General features: G+C 44.3%; 1 protein-coding gene across 1 annotated transcript in view; it reads right to left on the bottom strand.

Annotated features, from left to right (window-relative positions):
* The window catches only part of LOC137377681 (uncharacterized), a 49,178-nt gene that overhangs the window by 4,990 nt on the left and 17,992 nt on the right, over positions 1–26,196 (bottom strand). The window contains exons 2-3 of the mRNA XM_068047597.1: positions 19,044–19,724; positions 11,412–11,490 (exon numbers count right to left, since the gene is read on the bottom strand). Of these exons, the coding sequence (XP_067903698.1) occupies positions 11,440–11,490; positions 19,044–19,724 (732 nt within the window). The 3' untranslated portion in view covers positions 11,412–11,439. The remainder of the gene's footprint in view (positions 1–11,411; positions 11,491–19,043; positions 19,725–26,196) is intronic.

The following is a 26,196-nucleotide window of genomic DNA, read 5'->3' on the forward strand; positions in this document are numbered from 1 at the left end:
AAATGAGGAAATCGATCTGTATTGATACTGTCACTGCAGAGAAACTTTGTGTTGTCACTGAAAAGGGATTCCATACAAGCTGCCACCCAGTCAAAACTCAACATAAAATACCTATGGGAACAAAGCAGTGCATTTTGAGTGTCAAACCAAGAGCTGGCACAGGCATGATGAGCAAATGTGTGGAAAACTTATAGGGTCAAAATTTGATAGCCTCTGAAAACAAACACAGGGATCGCAATGCACGATTAACCCGTGCCCATTCAAAGTAATACACACAGCATGCAAGCTTCGTGCTGCCTACTAATTATGATAGTGGCATACTGCCCAGTGCTGAACATGCTATTGAGTGGGTGCATGCCTCAGCAGAGGGCCCAAGTTTGTGAGGGTTTGGCACCAATTAAAGCTAGCCTGCATCTCTTAAAGATGGGGTGCATTCTGACTACAGCAGGACTGAAAGTGGTGAAAAAGGAATTAATGAGCAAGAATAACCTTGAAAAATGGTGCAACAGGCCAGAGAGCTTGCCCTAAGATTCTCCGATGTCGCACTGGAAGCCTTGGTGCAGAGGAAGAGAGAGTTCCTCTTCCCTCAGAAGGCTAGGAGGCCCTTTGGGCAGATATTAAGAAGACAGCGGGAGTGGGCAGCTGTCATGGTCAATGCCAACAGTCTAGCCCTAAGGATATAAGAACATAAGAAATAAGAGCTGGAGTACACCATTTGGTCTTTTCAGCCTGCTCTGCCATTCAACAAGATCATGGCTTTTATTTTATTTGTTATAGGATGTGAGCATCACAGGCAAGGCCAGTATTTGTTGCTCATCCTTCATTGGCCTTGAGAAGGTGGTGAGACACTTTTTTGAACTGCTGCTGTCCATGTGGTGTAGATACAACCGCAGTGCTGTTAGGAAGGTAGCTCCAGGTTTTTGACCCATTGAAAGTGAAGCAATGGTGATATAGTTCCAAGTCAGAATGGTGTAGCTTGGAGAGGAATTTGCAGGTGGTGGTGTTCCCATATGTCTGCTGCCCTGTCCTTCAAGGTGGTAGACATCGTGGCTTTGGAAGGTGCTGTCGAAGGAGTCTTGTTAAGTTGCTGCAGTGAATCTTGTAGATGTTATACACTGCTGCCACTGTGGTGGAGGAAGTGAGCGTTTAAGGTGTTGGATGTGGTACCGATCAAGCGGGCAGCTTTGTCCTGGACAGTGTTGAGCTTCTTGAGTGTTGCTGGAGCTGCACTCATCCAGGCAAATGGAGAGCATTCTATCACACCCTGACTTGTGCCATGTAGATGTGGACAGGCTTTGCAGAGCCAGGAGGTGAGTTACTCACCACAGGATTCCCAGCCTCTGACCTGCTCTTGTAGCCACAGTTTTTATATGGCTGGTCCAGTCAATTTTCTGGTCAATGATAACCCTCAGGATGTTGATGGTGGGGGATTCGGTGATGGAAATGCCACTGAATGTCAAGGGGAGATGGTTGGATTCTTTCTTGTTTGAGATGGTCGTTGCCTGGCACTTAGGTAGCATGATTGTTACTTGCCACTTATCAGCCCAAGCCTGAATGTTGTCCAGGTCTTTCTGCATGTGGGCATGCACTGCTTCAGTATCTGAGTCATCGCAAATGGCTCTGAACACTATGCAATCATCAGCGAATATCCCCACTTCTGACCTTAATTTGCAGAGAAGGACATTGATGAACAGCTGAAGATGGTTGGGTCTAGGACACTGTCCTGAGGAACACCTGCATTGATGTCCTGGAGCTGCGATGATTGGCCTCCAACAACCACAACCATCTTCCTTTGTACTAGGTATGACTCCAAACAGTGGAGAGTTTTACCCTTGATTCCCACTAACTTCAACCACACTCGGTCAAATGCTGCCTTGATGTCAAGGGCAGTCACTTTCACCTCACTTCTGGAATTCAGCTCTTTTGTCCATGTTTGGACCAAGGCTGTAATGAGGTCAGCAGCTTAGTGCCCATGGAGGAACTCAATCTGAGCAGTGGTGAGCAGGTTATTGATGGATAATTGCCGCTTGATAGCACTGTCAATGATGTCTTCCATTACTTTGTTGATGATTGAGAGTAGACTCCACCTTCCTGCACTTTTCCCATATATCCCTTATGTCCTTAGTACCACAAAAGCTATTGGCCCCAGACTTGAACATACTCAACAACTGTGCATCTACAGCTCTCTTGAATAAAGAATTCCTAAGATTTCCCACCCAATGAGTGAAGAAATCTCTCTTCATCTTAGTCCTACATGGGCAACAGCTTATTCTGAGCCTGTGACCCCATGTTCTAGATTTCCTAGCCTGGAGAAACATTTTCTCAGCGTCTACTTTGTCAAGCCCCTTAAAAATTTTATATGTTTCAATTAGATCACCTCTCATTCTTCTAAACACCAGGGAATATAGGCCTAGCCTATTCAATTTCTCCTTATAAGACAATCACTTGTCCCAGGAACCAGGTACAATATCCCTGCCAATTTGTTTTTGTTGTGTGCAACCTCTTCGTTCCTATATGTCGTACCTTTAAATTTTTTTGTGTGGCCATGCATGTGTGGTTTTTTAAAGGGGACAACTTGTGAGTGTACTGTGCAGTACCATCCAACTTGCTGCATAGCTGCAGCTTAAAAGGAACATTGGTGGCGTATAGAAAAAGAGTGAAGGACATACACACAGAAATGTTTGGTACATTGGCAGACCTGCATCAAAGCCTGCTGTCACTGTCAAGGAGCATGGAAGAATCTGGCTCCAACTTGGCAATGGCTCCAACTTGGCAAAGTGCTTCACACAGAGCTTGGAGCCCATTCTTTCCAGCATGGCCATTTTCATGGGAGCACAAGCAGATATGACCATGATGTAGCATGTGATGCCCATGTCTCAGCTTCCACCGCAGCACAAGCAGAAGCCACCCAACATCCGAATGCTGCAGTGGAAGCTCAGACTGACATCATGAAGTCTCAGCTTGTTGCCAAACAGACACTTACTGCTGCCATCATGCCTGTGGACACAAGTGCTCAAAGGGGCTTTCAGTGTCTCACAGCAGTCCAGCAATCTGTGCTGCAGCATAATACTCATATTGCTGAGGTAGCACACTGGGGATGACAGCATTCATGCTCCCACCACTGCCTCTCCACCAGTGGCCTTGCAGTTGCCTGTCGCCCAGACTGCTGCCACCCATGCTGTGATAGTGCAGTCTGGACCTGGGCCTTCTAGACCCAGACCGGGCATCCTGCAAGGCCATCTGCAGTCTTCCCCACTAAAAGTCAGCAGCCTTCCACCAGCCATGCTGCAGCCACTAGGGTAGCGCTGTGTGGGAGCAGTAGGCAAGGCAAATGCACTCACCAGACAGGCAGTAAGGGAATGTACAAAGGTGATTAGTTGACTTTTATATGGAATATTGAATGTTTTGTTGGATAAAGTTGGTACAGAATGCTTGTTTTCTGGTGGTTTTAATTTCAGGATTGTGACCAAGAGGATGCTTTTATTCTCTGTAACAGGCAGATGGTCAGCTGTGGTACTGTTGTGCAATGGGGATCTGGGTTGGATTCATGGAACCAGAGTCAAATGAGGCACTCATGGACAGGCCATCCAGAATATGGATGTGCCAGCTGCCCCTTCCCTTCCTTCTTCTCCTCCTCTTCTTCTCCTGCTTCTCCTCTTCCTCCTGAAGTGGTCGCCGAATCCTTGGTGGCAAGGGCTATACCATCAAAACGATCAGGTGTAGAAGATGCAGCAGACCAGCATGAATCCAGACAACACTCCATTGAGTACTAGAAGGCTCTCCAGAGTGGTTGGTGCAGCAGAATTGTTGTTTCAACAACCCAATTGTCTGCTCGATCAAGTTTCTCATGGCAGCAGGATTCACATAATATGCCTGCTGGTCGCATGTTAGTTGTGGAACAGAGTCATGAGCTACCTGTAGGGTGTACAGCCCTTGTCACCAAGTAACCACTCTCTGCTTTGACATGGTGGCTGGAAGATTGATGGATCAGCAGACTGATGCAGAATGACTTCCGGCAGGATAGCGGGCATTCATCAGCATGATGTGCACACTGACTACACATTCAGTGAGTGGTAACCTTTGCAGTTGCAGTATATCTCAGTATTAAGATGTGGCACTCACAAAGCTACATGTGTGTAGTCGATGGCGAAGCTCACTGTCCTGGCAAAGCCACATGTTTAATCAACCTGTACATAATAAAAGCAAAATACTGCAGATGCTGGAAATCTGAAATAAAAACAAGAAATGCTGGAAATACTCAGCAGGTCTGGGTGATGAAAGGTCACTGACCTGAAACGTTACCTCTGTTTCTCTCTCCACAGATGCTGCCAGATCTGCTGAGTATTTCCAGCATTTCTTGTTTTTATTTGTGTACTCTACCTGCTTCTCTCTGTTCAGAAACAGCACAATGAATTCCCCTCTTCTGGCATAAAGAGCATCTGTCATCTCTCTGCAGCAGCAATGGACAGTAAACGGGGATATATTAGTGATATCACCTGTTCTGCCTGCAGGGATTTCAATACAAAGAAATTTAGGGCCATGGCCACCTCCATACCCACAGTTAGCACCGTCTTCACTCTGCTCTGAGGCTGCACGTCTGGTTCCAAGAGGTGGCAGTTTTGTGAATCTCCTTCGTAAATTGTAGATGATGTACACATTGATCCTAGCTTAGGTTGAGGTCAGAGAAATGGTCCCGGAAAACCCAAGATGGATAAGGCCTCTTGCTGAGAGCCCTCTCTCCCTCTTCTTCCTCATTCTGCGAGCAGTTTGTCCACTTCTTTGCTGCCTCTGCTCCATCTCCTTCTCATGCTGCAGTTCAAGGGGGACTGCTATTCCAATACCATGACTGGGAGTAAATGGTGTGCCCAGAGCACTTGCAGTCATATCCAAAACCTTCTCCACGTGCAGTATCACACCCTGCAGGTATTACCACCTGTAAACAACTCCTTAAAACACCTAACACTTCCAAATACTCAAACAGAGGTAGTAGAAAGTAATCAGCAACTAACCTGAAAGTAGCTGATGATACATTTAAATAGCACTGTTTGGGAGTGGGTGTCCTTCCTGCTGCTGAACGCCTGTTCAGCTATGTGTGTTTAAGAGAGGGCATTAACTAGATCAGATCTAGTGGGATCAAAAGCAGCAGCGCTGGTGTCTAATCAATGTTACGTGGTGACAGACATCACAATCTACCTTCTCTGTTTTAATTGTTATGAATGCTGGACCTTGTAACATGACTATGTTTTAAAAATTGTGATTTTTAAAAGTTTAAGATGGGAGTCCGGAAGGTCAGGTGACCTCACATCCACTCTGTGAAAGGTCATTGTATCGCTGTTTAAAAAGGAAGCGAGGGATAGACTGAATAATTACAGGCCAGTCAGTCTAACCTCAGTAGTAGGCAAATTATTGGAATCAGTTCTGAGAGATAGGATAAAATGTCACTTAGAGGGGAACTGATTAATCAAGGATAGTCAGCATGGATTTGTTAAGGGAAGATCTTGTTTGACTAATGATCAAATGTTTTGAAAAAGTAACAAGGAAGATTGATGAGGGTAGTGCAGTTGATGTGATCTACATGGATTTAGCATGGCATTTGATGAAGTCCCACATGGCAGACTGGTTAAAAAAATAAAAGCCCATGGGAAATGTAGCAAGGTGGATACAAAAATGGCTCAGTGGCAGGAAACAAAGGGTAATTGTTGACAGGTGTTTTTGCGACTGGAGGGTTGTTTCCAGTGGCATTCTGCAGGGCTCAGTACTGCGTCCCCTGCTTTTTATTAACGATCTGGACGTAAATGTAGGGGGCATGATCAAGAAGTTCGAAGATGACACAACGATTAGATGATAGCAAGGAGGATAGCTCCAGGCTGCAGGAAGATATCGATGGACTGATCAGGTGGGCAGAAAAGTGACAAATGGAATTCAACCCAGAGAAGTGTGAGGTGATGTATTGGGGGAGGTCAAACAAGGCAAAGGAATGCACGATTAATGGGAGAATGCGGAGAGGTGTAGAAGAAGTGAGGGACCTTGGAGTGAATGTCCACAGATCCCTGAAGGTAGAAGGACAGGTCGATAATGTGGTTAAGAAGGCATCTGGAATTCTTTCCTTTATTAGCCAAGGTATAGAATATAAGAGAAGTGAGGTTATGCTGGAACTGGATAAATCATTGGTTGGACCACAACTTGAGTACTGTGTTCCGTTTACAGTCACCTCATTACAGAAAGGATGTAATTGCACTAGAGAGGGTACAGAGGAGACTTACGAAGATGTTGCCAGGACTGGAAAAATGCAGCTATAAGGAAAGATTGGATAGGCTGGGGTTGTTCTCCTTGAAACAGAGGAGGCTGAGGGGAGATTTCATTGAAATGCACAAAATTGTGAGGTGCCTGGATAGATTGGATCTGAAGGGCCTATTTAGCTTCGCAGAGAAGTCAGTGATGAGGAGGCATTGAGTTAAAGTGATTGGTAGAAAAATTAGAGGGGAGATGAGGAAAAATGTTTTCACCCAGAGGGTTTTGGGGCTCTGGAACTCACTGCCTGAAAAGATAGTAGAAACAGAAACCCTCAACTCATTTAAAAGGTGTCTGGATATGCACCTCAAGTGCCATTACCTGCAGGGCTACTGACCAAATGTTGGACAGAGAGATTAGGCTGAATGGCTCATTTTTTGGCCGTGTAGACACAATGGGTCTAGTGGCCTCTTTCTGTGCCATAAACTTTCTATGATTCTATGTTTCTAAGACAGAAGTCTTGGTTGCCAGGACAACACAGAACACAGATCAAAGACTTTCTTTTGATAAACAGAGACTGCAGAGCTAGCACCTGAAGAATAATGGATTTCGCCCTCCCAGACTTTCAGGTTGTAAAAGAAAGAAGATGCAAATGTACTGGCAGCTGTTAACACTTGGGAACAATGGAAAGACCAAGGGGCAGTGTGAAACCAGAATTCTGGACTCTGCATATTGGAACAGTACAAAAAGCTATTAACTTTTGAGTCCAGATAAATCTGACAGACTTTCTGAAGGCAAAAGGGCTGTAAGAAGGGAACTCAGCAGTTGCAGCCTCACAACATGTTATAAGAAAGGAAGACAACCAGTGGTGGCAGCTTGAGAGAGAGAGAGAGGGAACACTTGTTCTCAGAAAAATACAGTAAAAGGCTGTGAAGACTAAAACCTGATTTGAATGTTGAAGCTTGCGGAGAAGTAGAAGACCAGCAGGATCATTAGGAAATGCCTTATTCACAGATGTCCAGGTCAGAAGTGCTCGGAGAAGTGAGCGAAGAGGACACTGATTTTTGAAAAGGTCTGGGAGATCCAACCCAATGCAACTGGGAGGAGTTTGGAAATTTTAACTGCAAAGGAAATTGCCATCAAAAAGAACTCTTTTTTTTATTTGTTCATGGGATGTGGGCACCGCTGGCTAGGCCAGCATTTATTGCCCATCCCTAATTGCCCTTGAGAAGGTGATGGTTAGCGGCCTTCTTGAACCGCTGCAGTCCATGTGGGGTAGGTACACTCACAGTGCTGTTAGGAAGGAAGTTCCAGGATTATGGCCCAGCGACAGTGAAGGAATGGTAATATAGTTCCAAGTCAGGATGGACTATGACTTAGAGGGGAACTTGCAGGTGGTGGTGTTCCCATGCTTCTGCTGCCCTTATCCTTCTAGGTGGCAGAGGTCGTGGGTTTGGAAGGTGCTGTCTAGGGAGCCTTAGTGCTTTGCTTCACTGCACCTTGTAGATGGTACACACTGCTGCCACTGTGCTTCAGTGGTGGACGGAATGAATGTTTGTGGATGGGGTGCCAATCAAGTGGACTGCTTTGTCCTAGATGGTGTCAAGCTCCTTGAGTGTTGTTGGAGCTGTGCCCATCCAGGCAAGTGCAGAGTATTCCAACACACACCTGACTTATGCCTTGTAAATGATGGACAGGCTTTGGGGAGTCAGGAGGTGAGTTACTCGCCACAGAATTCCTAGCCTCTGACCTGCTCTTGTAGCCATGGTATTTATATGGCAAGTCCAGTTCAGTTTCTGATCAATGGGAACCCCCAGGATGTTGATAGTGGGGGATTCAGTGATCGTAATGCCATTGAATGTCAAAGGGTGATGGTTAGATTCTATCTTGTTTGAGATGGTCATTACCTGGCACTTGTGTCGTGTGAATGTTACTTGCCACTTATCAGCCCAAGCCTAGATATTGTCATAGAACCATAGAAAAATTATGGCACAGAAGGAGGCCATTCAGCTCGTCGTATCCGTGCCGGCCGAAAAAACTAGCTGCCCAATCTAATTCCACCTTCCAGCACCTGGTCCATAGTCTTGTCGGTTACAGCACTTCAGGTGCATGTCCAGGTACCTTTTAAAAGAATTGAGGGTTTCTGCCTCCACCAGGTGGTGAATTCCAGACACCCACCACCCTCTGGGTGAAAAAGGTTTTCCTCATGTCCCTTGTAATCCTTCTACCAATCACCTTAAATCTGTACCCCCTGGTAATTGACCTCTCTGCTAGGGGAAACAGGTCCTTTCTGTCTACTCTATCTAGGCCCCTCATAATTTTTTACACCTCAATTAAGTCACCCCTCAGCCTCCTCTGTTCTAAGGAAAACAACCCTAGCCTTTCCAATCTTTCCTCATAGCTGCAACTTTCGAGCCCTGGCAACATTCTTGTAAATCTCCTCTGTCGTCTCTCCAGAGCAATTATGTCCTTTCTGTAATGTGGTGACCAGAACTGTACGCAATACTCCAACTGGCCTAAACAGTGTTTTATGCAGTTCCAGCATTACATCCCTGCTTTTGAATTCTATACCTCGGCCAGTAAAAGAAAGCATTTGTCCAGGTCTTGCTGCATTTCTACACAGACTGTTTCATTATTTGAGGAATCGTGAATGGTGCTGAACATTGTGTAATCATCAGTGAACATCCTCACTTCTGACCTTATGATTGAAGGAAGGTCATTGATGAAGCAGCTGAAGATGGTTGGGCCTAGGACACTACCCTGAGGAACTCCTGCAGTGATGTCCTGGCGCTGAGATGATTGACCTCCAATAACCACAACCATCTTCCTTTGTGCTAGGTATGACACCAACCAGGGAAGTGTTTTCCCCCTGATTCCCATTGACTCCAGTTTTGCTAGGGCTCCTTGATGACATACTTCATCAAATGCTGCCTTGATGTCAAGGGCAGTCACTCTCACCTCACCTCTTGAGTTCAGCTCTTTTGTCCATGTTTGAACCAAGGCTGTAATGAGGTCAGGAGCTGAGTGGCCCTGGCAGAACCCAAACTGAGCATCACTGAGCAGGTTATTGCTAAGCAAGTGCTGCTTGGTAGCACTGTTGACAACACCTTCCATCACTTTACTGATGACCGAGAGTAGACTGATGGGGCGGTAATTGAATTTGTCCTGCTTTTTGTACACTGGACATACCTGCGCAATTTTCCACATTGCCAAGTAGATGCCAGTGTTGTAGCTGCACTAGTTTGGCTAGGGGCGTGGCAAGTTCTGGAGCACAGGTCTTCATAACTATTGCCGGAATGTTGTCAGGGCTCATATCCTTGCAGTATTCAGTGCCTTCAGTCATTTCTTGATATTACGCAGAGTGAATCAAATTGGATGAAGACTGCCATCTGTGATGCTGGGGACGTCAGGAGGAGGCCGAGATGGATCATCCACTTGGCACTTGGCTAAAGGTTGCTGCAAATGCATCTGCCTTATCTTTTGCACTGATGTGCTGGGCTCCCCCATCATTGAGGATGGGGATATTTGGGGAGCCACCTCCTTCAGTTAGTTGTTTAATTGTCCACCACCATTCATGACTGGTGTCATGAATTTTTGTTTTGTCTGTGTATGGTATAAGTGTAGTGTGAAGTTTTCAAGTATTTTAATATGTAAAGAAAATACCTTTCTGTGTAATTTGGGGTATCAGCTACTTTTCAGTTAATTAGGGATTTCTTTTAGTTCAGTAGTTATAATAAAAGTATTAAAACATGAAATCTTGTTGTGTAATTCATGAAATTGGTCCGGGTAGTGCATATCTCGTATTTTTCATGTTAACGATCTCACTGAGATCGTAAAATAATGCCCTCACCAAGATGATGTTTCGTGAAGGCCACAATGGAAGTGAGCATGAGTGGCATAGACCCTATTTTCATACCAAAACGCCAAAAGTAGCACTGAAACTACAGGTGCTATGGAGCCCAATTTTACAGCCATAGGGTTAGATGGTTAAATCTTAAAGTAGAATGCACTGAAACAGAGGAATATGGGAGGATTTGAGTTGGTACAGGAGCAACACCAATGATATGTTAGAACTCTCATATGCAGCATCTTTCCTCCATTCTATCTACCCATTCTTTTCAAGCAGATCAAAATTACCACAAATGTTTCAATATAAATAGATGTTGTAAGCACAGATCATAAAAGATGCAAAAAAGTGGTCCAGCGCTGAGGGCCATTAAATTGGAAGCCAATGTTTAGCATGTTACAGTACAATTGCACTGTTCCTAGAAGTACTCTTACTAATACTGTTTAAGTTATACTGCCCTGCTATTCTGAAAGTGTTTCTGTGATTATGGTGGCTCATCTTGGTGTCATATTGCACAATTATACTGGGTAAACATATCCTTGCACCAGCTATATTTATATTGCTATAACCAGCTTCTTTATCCCAACGGCAGAAGCATGGTACCGTACAAAACAAAACAAAAATTCTGCCATTGGGATAAGAGAACCTGTTCTTCTACTGGAAATGCAGGTAGCTGGAACACAGACCCTGCTCTCCAGATGTCCAAACTAAATGAGCGTCAATATAAAAGTGTTGTAGAAGTGATCGGTAAGGCTGGACCCATCTCAGCAGGAAGTATGAGAAAGTTTGGGAGCATATTTTCTGTCCACCTTGTCAGTGTGCTTAAAGTGCAAGTGCCAGGGAATGCTGAAATGGGAAAATGAGGATAAAATAATGCATATCATTGTTAGTAATAAAAAATAACGATGACTAGGAATTCCTACACTTCCAGTGAAATTATGGTAGTGGAGTAAAAGCAGATCAGAGGAAATTTCCAGGCCATGTATTTCCATAATACTTCATAATTCTAAATTAAAATTATTAGGTGTATATTTGTAAACCCTAATGAGTACTCACAATACCTTGCATAAAGGATATGCTATATTTGATTAAAACATGCCCAGGTTTTCCCTGCATCTCAATCATGCTACAGTGGCCAACCGACACACTATAGTTCTGGATGCAAACTAAGAGTAATTCTTTTCAGAAGGATAGTTGTGTAAAAGATAAAATCACACAGGTGACCTAGGGATATGAAAAATGCAATTACTGATTTCACTTCTATATGATATCATATGAGCCCTCTACAGTATCAGTGTTGTACACTGTAAACAGCAGTTATTTTACAGATCACCTTTGTGGAAGTTTGTATGTTATTCTAGTTATTTCTTTGATTGGTGTTTAGCATCCATTTCCTTCAGTTTTAGCATGGTCTGCAAGACATAATAACAGTTAATAACAATTACAAATATATTTCCACATAGGTAAATTATGATTCTAGTACGTACAGCCTTTTTTTGAATAATGACTCTCTTCTACAACTGCTCTAAGTTGGAATATTAGCACCAATATGAGAACAAATGTGTACCAATTCTTCTAAGAAGTCCATTAAGTCACATGAAACCACCTTGAAGCTTCCAGACATGATTATTTCCCTCCCACACCATGTATCAGGTCACGAACATTGTTTCCTGTATTTTTTTGTTAAGGATGTCATTGCCGCTTTTCAGCTGGACCCATTAATTTCTAATAGACTGTATTGGTTTTAGTGACAGATAAAACCAGACAGAAAAATCATTTTTTGAGCTGCTATTTCGAAAAAAATTCTCGACAATTGGGGTTTGTGCCTGTGATTTCCCAATATGCATCCCTAAAGGGGAGAACAGATTTTAAAAATCAACTCTGTAACATATAAGACACCACCAGTCAGTTCTAATGACACTTCTACAATGAAAGTGGTTCCATGATTGTGTCATATTGCACAATTATATAGGATGACAGATTTGGCAGGCATGGGACACTCTTCTTAGGTAGTCTCTCAAGCATGACTTGCTTCCACTCTGGTTCAGTGTGCTCTAACATGGCTAACGAGTCCAATGCGTGAACTGCAAACTCTACCACATGTGGGACAGGTGGTGTTTGAAGAATTAGATAGTTGAGTTACTTGGGGAGCTGAATTTTCTTTCCACTGCCTCGACTTGGCTTCTGCATGCTCCTGTCAAAATCTCATGAGGTGCTTCCTGAATGCACCTTCTCCACTTTGAGCGGTCGAAGGACAGGGACTCCCATGAGTTGATGGGTATGTTGGATTTCTTCAGGGGTGCCTAGAGACCATTCCTAAAGCATTTCCTCCATCCTCCTGGGAGTCCTTTGCCACAGCGAAGCTCAGAGTAGAGCAGTTGCATCAAGAGCCTGGTGTCAGGCATGCAAATGACGTGGCCCACCCAGCGAAACTGGTTTTCGGTGATTAGCACCTTGATGCTGGAAATGTTGGGATTACTGCACATGCACAAGTGTACATACTGTTATGGACCCTGGATTTTGTTGTGTAGTTATGTGTTCAAAACTGTTCTGTAATGCAGTGTAAAATTCTGCCCAGAGGCAAGCTGGAGGCTTGGTTACCATGAGAACAGGGAATCCAGATTAAAGACCCTTTTGAAAGCAGGGTGTAAGGTTGTAGCACCTAAAGGTCAACGTGTTTCACTCTCCGAGACATACAGATTGTAGACAGGGAGCTAGGGGCTCTATAAATGGAGATGTTTAACACGTGGAAACAAAGGAAGGCCCAGGTGGTTTTGCTATGGTCAGACTTCAGGAACTGTAAAAGGCAAACGACGATTGACTTTTGACCTGGATAAATTTGAAAGGCTTTCCTAGGTTTGGAGGCTGAAAGAAAAAACGACCAGCAAGCAGAGCTGTGCAGCCTAAAACAGAGAGAGGGGAAAATAGTTGCTGTCAGACCACCGATACAGCAAAAGGCTGCTAAGACTTGAACCTGATTTGAAAGTTGAGGTTTGTGGAGGAGAAAAGACTCATGGGGTCATTAGAGAATGCATTATTATCAGAAGACCAGTCGAATGTGCTCGGAGGAAGTGAACAAAGAGGACATTGGCTTTGAGAAGGACTGGGAGATCCAACACATTAGAACTGGGAGTAGTTTGGGACTTTTAACTGCAAGGATACCTTTTCGATGAGCACACTGTGTAAGATAGAAGTGTGGTGTGGGGTTTTCAAGTGTGTTAATAAGTTAATGGGAAATACCTTTCTCTGTAATTTAATGTATTAGCTACCTACTAAACACTGTTTAGTCAATGAGAACAGAAAGTGCTTGACATACTCAGCAGGTCTGGCAGCATCTGTGTAGAGAGAAACAGAGTTAACATTTCAGGTCTGAAACATTAACTCTGTTTCTCTCTACACAGATGCTGCCAGACATGCTGAGTATTTCCAGCACTTTCTGTTCGCATTTCAGAGTTCCAGCATCTGCAGTATTTTGCTGTTATTTTACTGTTTAGTTAATGTTGATTTCAAGTTTAGTTGTTATACTAAAAGTCTTAAAACGTGAAATCTTGTTGCATAATTCTTTAATCAGTTTGGGGAGTTCATATCTCTTGTTTTAAAGTTAACAGTCTCTATTGAGGTCATAACAAATTGGGGGCCCATGCAGGATTCAACTCGTTCACAATTAGGCTATAAAACGGGTTCATTGCAATTTTTCAGAGTTTAAGCAAACAAGATGTCACAATTACTTTTACTGTACTAATAAAGAAAAGTTAGCATGTCTACTTTTAATAACTCAAGCCTTTGTGGAGAGAGAAGATTTGACTCTCAGTTTATTACAGCAGTTGAAAATATCAATTTGATCACTATATCAGCACACATGGGGGTTAGTGTGAAGTTAGGGGCTAGGAAAGCGGAGATAGTCCAAGAGTTGGTTCCTCACTTGAAGCTTGAGGAAGTAAAGGATGTTTCCATTAGTGCCAGATTATGTGTCAGAGTTTTGAGAGAGTCTCTCAAAAGCTTGTGGGATGGCCAGAGAACATCTCAAGGTTTCTCAACAAGTGTTGAAAACCGAAGTGGATAGAACAACCTTTGCCTGGGGAACCATTGACTTGCTGAAAGGAAAATGTCAAGTCTCCTTGACTAACCAAGTGAAAGACGTTTCTGCCTTCATGACCCCAGATGGCCGACTTCAGTGTAAAGTCATTTGGTAGGAAAAATGCACTGCCATATTTCAAAGCTTGACTAATGAGGTGATTGCTGGACTAAGCAATTGTGTTGTGTATATTGATGATCTATTGGTATACAGTGACAGTTAGGAAGATCATGTTGAACACTTAAATGTTCTGTTCGACAGGTCAGAGAAAACCAATTTGGTCATAAACTTTGCAAACAGCGAGTTTGCCAAGGCTAAGGTCACCTATTTAGAGCATATGGTGGGTCAACGTCGAGTGTTGCCTCAGGTTCAGGCAATAATACTTTCCAGTTCCCAAGACAAAAAGAGAGATACTGCGATTCCTAGGGATGTGTGCGTTCTACCGAAAGTTCGTTCCTAACTTCAGTGCAGTAGTTACCCCACTCACAAGTTTGTTAAGGAAAAATGTGAAGGTCGAATGGACGGAATCATGTTAAATGGTATTTCAGAAATTAAAGGCGATTTTAATAAATGAAACTGTCCTAGCGGCACCAAATTTTATCAAGCCCTTTAAAGGGGCAATTGATGTCAGTGATGTGGGGGTAGGAATGGTGTTACTCCAAGATGGTGATGCTGGCATCGAATAACCAGTCAGTTACTTCTCTAAAAATTAAACAAGTACCAAAAGAAGTACTCCACTATTGAAAAGGAGGCTTTCATTCTCATAATGGCTGTTCAACATTTTGAAGTTTATGCCAATAATGGTCAAGGAGAAATATCTGTTTATACTGATCGTAACCCTTTAAGGTTTTTTGAGAAATTCAAGACCAACAATGCCAGATTATTCCAGTAGAGTTTAATGTTGCAACCATTTACCTTAAAAATTGTACATGTTACAGGAAAGAGCAATGTAATTGCTGATGCTCTGTCCAGAATTAAAAGAATGGATATAATAGAGGAAAACAATTCAGAGATGAAAATATTGTTGTTACCTGTGTAATATGTGAAATGTTTACAATGTTTTATGTTGATAATGTTGTTCAAAAATCAATACTCCGGTAATGGTTTTTCTATTTATAGTGGGGAGGTGTTATGAACACCGGACTTTGTACTGCGGTTATGTATTAAAAACTGCGATCTTTAATGCAGTGTAAAATTTTGCCCAGAGACAGGTCAGAGGCCTTGGTTACATGAGAACAGGGAATCCAGATCAAATACCCTTTTGAAGGCAGGGTGCAAGGTTGTAACACTTAAAGGTCAATGGGTTTCATTCTCCCAAACTTACAGGGCAGAATTTTACCAGCCCCTCGACGTCGGGGGTCGTGGCAGGGGATCTGTAAAATTCTGCAGGGAGAGGCCCGTCTCGAACCCCGAAACCACGAAGGCCCTGCCTCATTTTACTGGTGGCAGCAAGGCTTCGGTGCAGCAGCCCCCTGCTGCTTGGTGGCGGGGCCTTCATTTAAATAATAAAATGAATTAAAACAAGATGCAAATAAACCTATCTGATTCCAGCGGCTGGCCCACGCCAATATTACGTGCACGGCTGCAACTCGTGTGCCTTCGGAACTCCGCACTGGGTTCTGAGGCGAGATACTGGTTGGGAGGGGGAAGGAGTGAAATGATCAGTGTGGCGAGGGGGGAGATGCGGGAAAAACAATTTTTACTGGCTGTGGAAATAGTGGGAAGGGGTTGAAGGGCAAATGTGATGAGGTTGGTGGGGGTGAGGTTCAGGTTGGGAATAAAGTTGATGTTCGGCATAAGGGCCAATTAAAAAACATTGGTGTGTGTAGGAAAGGGCCTCCAGCCTTCATTTAATTTTCTAAGGCCAATGTAAAATACTGTTTGCTTTAAAAATTCAAATGCCTTCTAAGGGCTTGAAGGCCTTTAAAAGTGGCACTGGCGTCTGCGTGGTGGCGTCGGACACCATTGCCAGGGACGGTGTGGCTGCCTCCTCTACATCATTGGGGGTGGCCGCTCCGCCCCCTCCATTTAAATGAGCCCCACGTGTAATATTGCAGGGGCTTAGTGGCGGCCGATGCACGCGGGCACGCCGCCAACATCAGAGTGCGCCGCCGTGATTTGCGGCACACTCATAAAATTCAGCCCACAGAGTATAAACAGGGAGCCAGGGGCTATAAAAATGCAGATTTGAGTTGCAATGTTTAGCACCTTGTCACACTTACGAGAAGTGCGACGATGAAAAAATACAGAGTCAAACTGAAGAGTTATAAATATTGACTTTACATTTTTTTTTAAATGGACAATTCTGCAAAAGATGGAGACATGTATATTCGAACATTTTCACACTGTCCGTTTAGAACAAAGGATGCCTAACCAGGTTGAGAAGTGCCAATCACAGCCATCCTGAAACATTCCTGAATTGAATGTGTTCTACTGAAACAAAGAAGGTATGAAGTGAAACCATCATAACTGGATTATTCTCATCCTGGGCCATTGTGGGAGGGATCACCATAAGGGAGGGATCAAAGTGTCTCCTACCAGAATCTGATGCGACAAACTTTTTACCTTAAAAAGGCAGCCTGCGAGGTAGAGAGAGAGATCCAGAAAGAAGTATCACAAAAGCTTGTCCAGCTGTGAGCTGGGAGAAATTCCAACAGGCCAAGAAGGAATGTGGCCTGCTGTAAATTCTACATTTTCAACTTGTACAACAGTGAATTGGAAATGATCCTCTGTCTTCAAACTGAACTTTCAACCAACAGAGAAATCTACAAACATCTCAGGCCTGTAACCAATGAGAACTTGACTTCTGAGAGAATTCAACAGGTTTACCGTGAACCCTGAAACCCTACCTCACTTGAAAATCACTTACCTCTTTTCCTCTCTATCTGTCTGTTCTTGTGTCTGTGTGTGTGAGTGAAAGCGTCAGTGGATGCGATCGTGACAATTTCGGGTTAAGGTGTATTGCTCAATAAATAATTAATCTTCTGTTTTAAGCTTACAAAAAAAACTGTTGCTGTTTATTTGATGAATAAAACACAAAGGGGTTAAACCCTAATAATAAAAAACACTTGCTGCAGTCAGGTGGGAGTTGAACAGCGGGATCTACCCACATCCCTCACCACATGGCCAGAGCAGCCTGGAAAAAAAGGATGGCCCAGGTGGTTTTTCTATAATCAGACTTGTGGACTCTGAGAATTATAAAAGCCAAACGACTATTTTTTTGAGCTGGATAAGTTTGAAAGGCTTTCCTAGGTCCAGAGGCTTAAAGGACGAAAGAAAGACCAGCAAGCAGAGCTGTGCAGCCTAAGACAGAGAGAAACAGCTGTTCTCAAATCACTGATACAGCAAAAAAGCTGCTAAGACTTGAACCTGATTCGAAAGTTGAAGTTTGCGATGGGGTCATCAGAGATTGCCTTATTAATGGAAGACCAGTTGGATGTGCACAGAAGAAGTGAGCGAAGAGGACATTAGCTTTGAGAAGGACTGGGACTGGGAGATCCAACCCATTGCCACTGGGAGGAGTTTAAGACTTAACTGCAAGGATACCTTTTTGATGAGAACACTGTGACGTATAAATATGGTGTGGGATTTTCGGGTATGTTAATAAGATAATGAGAAATAACCTTTCTCTTTAATTTAGTGTATTAGCTACCTACTAAGTACTGTTTAGTTAATGTTGATTTTGAGTTTAGATGCTATAGTAAAAGTCTGAAAACATGAAATCTTGTCATGTTATTCTTTAATCAGTCTGGGGAGTTCATAATCTCTTGTTTTAAAGTTAACGGTCTCTACTGAGGTCATAACAATACATTTTGAGATCAGTTACCTGGTCAGGATCTTCCCAGGTGTCAAGATGACGTCCATTCAGGCCAGGAATTGGGAAAGCACTTTGCAAATCCAGATGGCTTATGCATAGCCAGATACGAACTGAAGAACTATTTAGCTTTGCCCCTGCTGATGTTATCAGAGGCTTGAGTAAAACCCCAAATTAACTGCCTCCAACAGCAAGAGCTCTGGTGACCTTACATTACAAAATTGTATCTGACAATGATATTGTGCATCAGCTTCCATTTTGTACCAAGAGTAACTTGCATTGATATGTAATTAGGGAATAATAATAATCTTAGCATTTCAATTCATTTGTGAGGCTTTATTCCTACAATTCCTTACCTTTCTTCACAAGATATGTATATTTAATATAATCCCTGTCTTCTGCCCAGTTTTGGATTTAGCAATCCAAAAGTTATCCTTGTGGTTACTAAGATAAATACAGTAGTGCAGTGGTTAGTAAACCAGAGGCCTGGGCTAATAATCCAGAAAACGTAAATTCAATTGAGAATTTGAATTCAGTTTACAAACAGCTGGAAATAAAAAGCTAGTATCGATAAAAGTGACCATGAAGTTCTCTGATTCTCTGAAAGGACTCGGGCCAGGTCGGGCTCGGGTCGGATGTGGTTATGTCGGGCTCAGGTCGGGTTTCATTTGCAGACCCAAGCAGGCCTTTAAGATGTAGCGCAGGGCAAAACTTTCACTTGCTCCTTTTGATATCCCCAACTCCAACTCATCTTCTGGGCCAAAGGTTTTAAAATATTTTGGGTGGTCACCAGCTGATGGAATGCCCAAATCTGGTGATGGGGACAGCATTTGTTGAGACATCATGCTATAGCAAAAATGTGCCCACAGTTCTAGTTCTGTGACCAAGTTCTGTGATCAATTGCATAAGGGAAAATACCACTTGAATTTTAACCTCCCCAAAACAGGAAACATGTTGCATCAAGTATTTTCAGTAAAACCTGAAAAGAAATTCAGCCTAAATATTCTGCTTAAGCTAATACACTGTGCCATAGTTCTCTCTAATATTGATGAATAAAGCACATTGTTGCTACATACCATGTCAGAAATCCCTACAGAAGAAAGTAATGCCTTAGGGTCAAAGCGTACATGACTGAATTCTTTTGACCATGGCTTCCTTTCTTGTGGTGGATGTGGAATGTGACCTTCTGAAGATACTCTTTTATGTCTGCTGATGATACCACTTCCTGTTATATTTTCATAGGAATCTGTGATTTGCTGTACTGTTAGTTCATTTCCAGCTTCCTGCTGACCACTCTTGTGTAGAAGTTCCATGAAAGCTTGAAGACTTTGCCTTCTCTCATATTGTGCATTATTGTAACGCAGTTTTTCAACTGAATAGTCATTAATTGTTTTATCACCAATTTTGTCATTCTTTTTGAGTGATGATGGCTGCATATCATTTCCTACAATAGTATCTCTAATGGCATCACTGCCGTCGGAAATCACAGGTTCTTCAACTTCTGTGGAATTTGGACTTATATTAAACAGGCCAACATCTTCATGTATTATTTCCTCCTCTTGGTTGGCATTCTCCTTGCCTTCTGTTTCCTCCTCCTCGTCTTCATCCTCATCCTCATCGGCATGTTCTGGATCTAGTGGCACATCATGGGCTACCAGGCGTACAATTAATTCCTTTTTATCTTCCACATCTTTTAAAAGTTCTACTTTTGAAATGTCAGGGTTGAACAAGTTTATGAAGGAGTTTCTAGCCAATACCTGTTACACACAAAATATGTATGAGATTTTATCTTATACAGCAAGATTAAAAACATGCAGTAATTCTTCCCATTATGCAGCAAATCATACAATAGTATCATAGAATGGTTACAGTACTGAGGAGGCCATTTGGCCCCAGTCATGTTAGGCCCCCACCTGCCAAGAATGAGGCACATGAATTTTGTCATGAACGTTGATTTTAAACTGTTACTGGAATGAAGAAAGGACTTGTTAAACAGATCAGCCATGGCTGGAAAGACATTTGCATATTAACAGGCAGTGTTTGGAAGGACAAAGCAGCCATTCCCTGACACATTCAACCCACAATGGACTTTTGAACACCAGACGTTGAAGGTGGCAGAGCACGTATTCCAGGTTGACTGCTAAGATGGCCGAATACACAAATGGACATGGTCAAACCATGGACATGGTTAGTCACAAGACTAACCTGCTGGGCAACCTGAGTTTTTTGAATTTGTTCAAAAAGTTTGGGCAAAAAGCAGAATGCTCCTGGACTGAGAAGATCTCTCCTGGTTGGCTTTCCACAGCCTCTCCTGTATGCCTGCTCCCATCTCTTTCTCACAAGCCTCTGACTCCACTGAAGACACATGAACCCCAAGAGAAAAAAGTCTCCGACAGCGAACAAGGTTTAAGAGGAATACTGGGCCCCAACGAAAAGCAAGATCTACCTACAATCCAGCACTCTACAGTGAGCTTGAAGAACCATAACAACAACTCTTCAGATATTGTCTAAACCTTTTCCACTTTATTTTTCTTCTGCCCTTTTCTGTCTCTATTTGCATGTGTGTATCGCATATGCATGCTCGGGTGGGCGCGTCGTGTATCCATAGGCTTTAACCGAATTAGAGTTTGTTAAATAAATTTCAAGTTTTCTTCTTTAAACCTAAGAAAATCTGTTTGTGTTGGTTTCTTTGCCTTATAATTAGTAAGCGGTGAACAAGGATTCACCAAGGGGGAGCTAAAAACAGTGTGTTTGAAAATTAAACACTGTTAACAGTAAGACCAGGTGAAGGCTGAGAGGGACCCCTAGACACCTTTCTCACCTGTTTGTAATAGCCCCTCTTGTCCATGCCAGATCTCTGCAACAGCTACTCAGCTAGTCCCACTCCCTTGCCCTTTCCCTATAGCATTGGAGATTTCTTCTCTTCAGGTGCTTGTCCAATCCCTCCAGAATCTACCTTGACCACACTCTCAGGCAGTGCATTCCAGATCCTAACCACTCACTGCGCCATTCACCTAATATCAATGTCCTCTGGTCCTTGACCCTTCTATCAATGGGAACAGTTTCTCTCTAGACCAATCATGACTTTTATCACCTCAAACAAATCTCCTCTCAACCTTCTCTTTGAGGAAAACAACAGCAGCTTCTCCAATCTATCCATGTAACTGAAGTCCCTCATCCCCAGAACCATTCTCATAAATCTTTTGTGCACTCTCTCCAAAGGCTTCACATCCTTCCTGAAGAGTTGTGCCCAGAATTGTACACAATACCCCAGTTGCGGCCAAACTAGTGTTTTATAAAGGTTCATCATAACTTCCTTGCTTTTGTACTCTATGGGCTGAATTTTATGACAGCGGCTGAAATTTCGACGCTAGGCTGAAAGTGGGAGTCAAGCCCACTTTGCCTGGCAGCGAGACCCAGAGAGGCATATTCCCAGCAGTAGGCAATTAAGTGAGGCCTGTCGCTGGGGTTGCCATTCCCATTAAGAGCAGCAGCCCGGCCTGAAGCGCGACCGGCCCAATCAGAGGGCCGGGAACACATCAGCCTTTACAGTGCCACCCTAGTAGTGGTCACTGCTGGGGCTGCAACTGCAGGATAAGGGCACATTGATGGTCATCCACCCTTGAAGACAGGTAGGTAGGCTTTGGGAATGCTGGGACCAGGCAGACAGGCCCCAGCGATCTGGTGGGGTTGGGGAGGGTGCCATGGTGTGGCGGGGGGGGGGAGGGGTGGCGGCACCAGTGCCAGGGACCCCTATGGAGGCTATGGAGTGTTCAAAAAGGACTCCCCACCGGAGCCTGCTGGGATGTCGCCAGGTTGCACTGAGCAGTCTCCCCACACAGCAGCAGGCCCCCGCCACTGGCAAACTGCCTGTGGAGGGGGAGGGGAAGAGGCCTTTAATTGGCTCAATTGGGCTCCTGGCATTCGGCACATCTGCCAGCTTCCCAAAATGGCATGGCAGTGGGAAGATGTCAGCCATGCCCCCCAATGCTTTCCTGGGCCCATTTTGCCAGCCTTCCCGTCTCCCCGCCCATTGCCAAAGGGCTGGTAAAATTCTGGCCTATATCCCTGTTTATAAAGCTCAGGATCCTTTATGTTTTCAGATATCCAAGAACTGGTACCTAGCCAGTCAATGGCGCACGAGGCTGAAGGTCTATAGGGAGAAGAGACTGAAGAGGAAGAAAGACTGTCCCTCGATCTGACACTCACAGTCACCAGCCAGATGCTGGTATTGCATGTACTTTAGAGGGTAGCACAGAGGCTAGATTTGCACATGGTGAGTGATTGGGCACGAGTGGGTTGCAGCCAGGCCAGGTGTAAAGGATAGGATGGGTGCCAGCCTCCTGGAGGAAGAGGTCGCACATGAGTTCTGCTGCAGAGGACAGATGAGGACTCTGATGGGGCTATGTAGAGAATGAGGCTGATGGGCTGCATGAGAACACTTGCAGACCAATCCAGCATGCAATGTCCAATGGCCGATGTCTCAGCTTCCACTGTAGCAGAAGCAGAAACCACCCAATGTCTGAGTGCTGCAGTGGAAGCTCAGATTGAAGTCATGAAATCTCAGCTTGCTGTCATGCAAGCCCAGCTTGGTGCCATGAAGGCTCAGATTCCTGCCATCATAGCTATGGGTACCAGTGCTCAAAGGTGCTTTCAAGCTCTCATGACAGTCCACCAATCTGTTCTCCAGCAGATTATTAGGATTGCAGAGGCACCTCTCCCAGGGGAGTGGCAGTGTTTTTGTACAATAAGAACTTGCTGTCCTTTCTCAAGTTGACAGTATTCATTCTCTCACCACTGCCACTCTGCCAGAGTTCTTGCTGTGCCTGTCAGCCAGTAACCCAGACTACTGGTACCCATGCAGAGATGGTGCAGTCCAAAGTCAGGCCTTTGAGACCCGGAACTGCTCAAGGGCATCCTACAAGGCCATCTGCTGTCTCCCGCACTGAAAATCAGCAGCCTTCCACCAACCATGCTGCAGTCACTGGGGTAACATTGCATAGGAGTACTCGGCCAGGCAAAGGCACCAAAGGAGTGCTCAAGGGTGAGTATTGTAGGAATTTTGAACATTTTGTTAGATGAAATTGTTATGGAATTGTTGGTTTGCAGTTTCTTTTATATCAGGATTGTGGCCAAGAGGACACTGTAATGGTCCATAATAGAGGAATGGTAAGATGTGGAACTGTTGAACCTGGGGATCTGGGGATGCTTTCAGGGGAACTGGAGTCTGATGAGTCCCTCACCATCAGCCTGTTCTCTTCCTCCTCCTGCTGAGATCAGCGCTGAATGACTGGTGGCAAGGGCTGTGCCCTCATACTGGTTGTGGAGGACATGGCAGACCACCACAAATCAAAAGACATGCTCTGATGAATACTGGATGGCTCCCCCAGGTGGTTCAAGCAGCAGCACCATTTTTTGAGGACAGCGATGTTCCTAGTCGCAGGATGGCTCTTGTTGTAGGAGCGTTATCCATGTGTGGTCAGGTGGAAGAAGGGTGTCATTAGCCATGCATACAGCGGGTGGCACGTCGCCATGCAGCCACCCTCTGGTTTGACATGGTGACTCAAAGATGGCAGGAATGGCTGACCGACGGAGGATGAAGGCATCGTAACTGCTGCCAGGATAGCAGGCATTCATCAACGTGACAGTCCATGCGTGATCGCAAACGAACTGCACATTCAGGAGTGGAACCCTTTGCCGTGTGCTTGCTCCTCCTGCATTTCTCTGCTTAGAGAGAAGACAATGAAGTTCTTTTTCTTTGCGTACAGGGCCTCGGTGACCATCAGGATGCAGTGATCAACACAAATTGAGAAACGTTTCCAATGTCACCGGCTCCAGCCTGGAAGGATCCGCTGGCTTAGAAATTGAGGGTGATGGGGAACTTGATGGCCACTGGCAGCGCCATCCTCCCTCCTGCTCTGTGGCTGCAGATCTGGGTCAAGGAAGTGGCACAGTTCTGTGACCACCTCCTAAGTAAAACGTAGCCACTGTAGATACTGCCCCTGGCTGAGGTTGAGGTAGGAGAAGTGCTGTACGAAGACCCTAGGTGGGTAAGATCTTCTGTTGACAGCCTTCCTCCTCTTCCCTCTGTGAACAGCTTCTCCTGTCTGCTGCTTCTGCTCCATCTCCATATCATGTTGCAGCCTGAGAGGAACAAGAATTATAGCTCCCATGACTGGAAGCAAGTTCTCTGCTCAAAGACCTTTCAAGTTCACACCATTCCTTCCAAAGGTCCAGCACCACTCCCTTCTGACTGAAAGAACTTGTCAATTCCTCTGACAAAATACATAGTAGTGCCACTAACTCAGCAGCAGCAAAAGAAAGTCAAAAGCACCTTAACTGAAAGTTAGATGATGATGCCTTTAAATAGTTGCGTGTTTCTCGTGCAGTTAAATGCATGTTCAGCTGTGCATGTTTAAGATAGGGTGTTATCAGGTTCTGCAAGGACAAAATGACAGGTCGTATGCCAAATCAGTGGTAGACTTTGACTGGCGTCACAACCTGCCCACTCTGCCGCTTCCATCGCACACATGGGTGCCTAAGCTATTGCCTTCCTGACATGGTGAGTGGCGTGAGCTGCACCGGAAATGGTCAGGAGCAGACCCTCCGCCATTTTTTCATCTGCCAGCTGCCATAGTGCTGAAACTAACGGTGTTATGGAATCGAATTTTGAAAGCTCTAGATTTAAGTAAGGCTGACATCGATGTAATGAGACAGTAAACTAGGCATATCTATTAAAAGTAAAACAGCAGAAGATTAGTGGGAGGTGTTCAAAAAAGAATTTACTATGATACAGTGTATACCCCTAAGAGGCAAGAGCTCTTCTTGCCAAAACAACAGTCATCGGCAACTTAAGAGGTAAGAAACAACATATAAGTATAAGAAAAAGTATACAAGAATACAAAAAAGCACCGGTACTGGCAAATGGGAAAGATAAAAAGATCAGCAAAGTGTGACAAAATGGATCATAAAAGCTACAAAAGGGAGTATGAAAAGAAAATTGCAAGGGATATCAAAATCAACACAAAACATTTTTTCAATTGTATTAGAAAAAAGAGGGCAGTCAGGAGCAATGAGGGCTTCTTGTATTTTTTTATTAATTCATGGGATGTGAGCATCACTGGCAAGGCTAGCATTAGTTGCCCATCCCTAATTGCCCTTGAGAAGGTGGTGGTGAACCGCCTTCTTGACTGCTGCAGTCCCTGTGGTGTAGGTACACCCACAGTGCTGTTAGGAAGGGAGTTCTAGGATTTTGACCCAGCGACAGTGAAGAAATGGCGATATAGTTCCAAGTCAGAATGGTGTGTGACTTCGAGGGGAACTTGCAGGTGGTGGTGTTCTCATGCGTCTGCTGCCCTTGTCCTTCTAAATGGTAGAGGCCACAGGTTTGGAAGGTTCCATCAAAAGAAACTTGGCCTGTTGCTGCAGTGCATCTTGTATACGGTAAACACTGCTGTCACTGTGCGCCAGTGGTGGAGGGAGTAAATGTTGAAGGTGGTGGATGGGGTGACAATCAAGCAGACTGCTTTGTCCTGGATGGTGTTGAGCTTCTTGTGTGTTGTTGGAGCTGCATCCATCCAGGAAAATGGAGAGTATTCCATCTCACTCCTGACTTGTGCCTTGTAGATGGTGGACAGGTATTGGTGAATCCGGAGGTAAGTTACTCACCACAGAATTCCCAGCCTCTGACCTGCTCCTTAGCCACAGTATTTATATGGTTGGTACAGTAAAGTTTCTGGTCAATGGTAATGCGCAGGATGTTGATGGTGGGAGATTCAGTAATGGTAATACTGTTGAATGTCAATGGGAGATGATCAGATTCTCTCCTGTTGGAGATGGTCATTGCCTAGCAATTGTGTGGCAGGCATATTACTTGCCACTTATCAGCCCAAACTGAATGTTGTTCAGGTCTTGCCGCATGTGGACATGGACTGCTTCAGTATCTGAGGAGTTACGAATGGTACTCAGCACCTTGCAATCATCAGCGAACATCCCCACTTCTGACTTTATGATGGAGGGAAGGTCATTGATGAAGCTGCTGAAGATGGTTGGGTGTAGGACACTACCCTGAGGAATTCCTGCAGCGATGTCATGGGGCTGATATGATTGGTCTCCAACAATCACAGCCATCTTTCTTTGTGCTAGGTATGACACCAACCAGTGGAGAGATTTTCCCCTGATTCCCATTGACTTCAATTTTGCGAGGGCTCCTTGATGCCACACTCAGTC

Source organism: Heterodontus francisci, chromosome 15 (genome assembly GCF_036365525.1).
Source record: "Heterodontus francisci isolate sHetFra1 chromosome 15, sHetFra1.hap1, whole genome shotgun sequence".
Lineage (NCBI taxonomy): Eukaryota > Metazoa > Chordata > Chondrichthyes > Heterodontiformes > Heterodontidae > Heterodontus > Heterodontus francisci.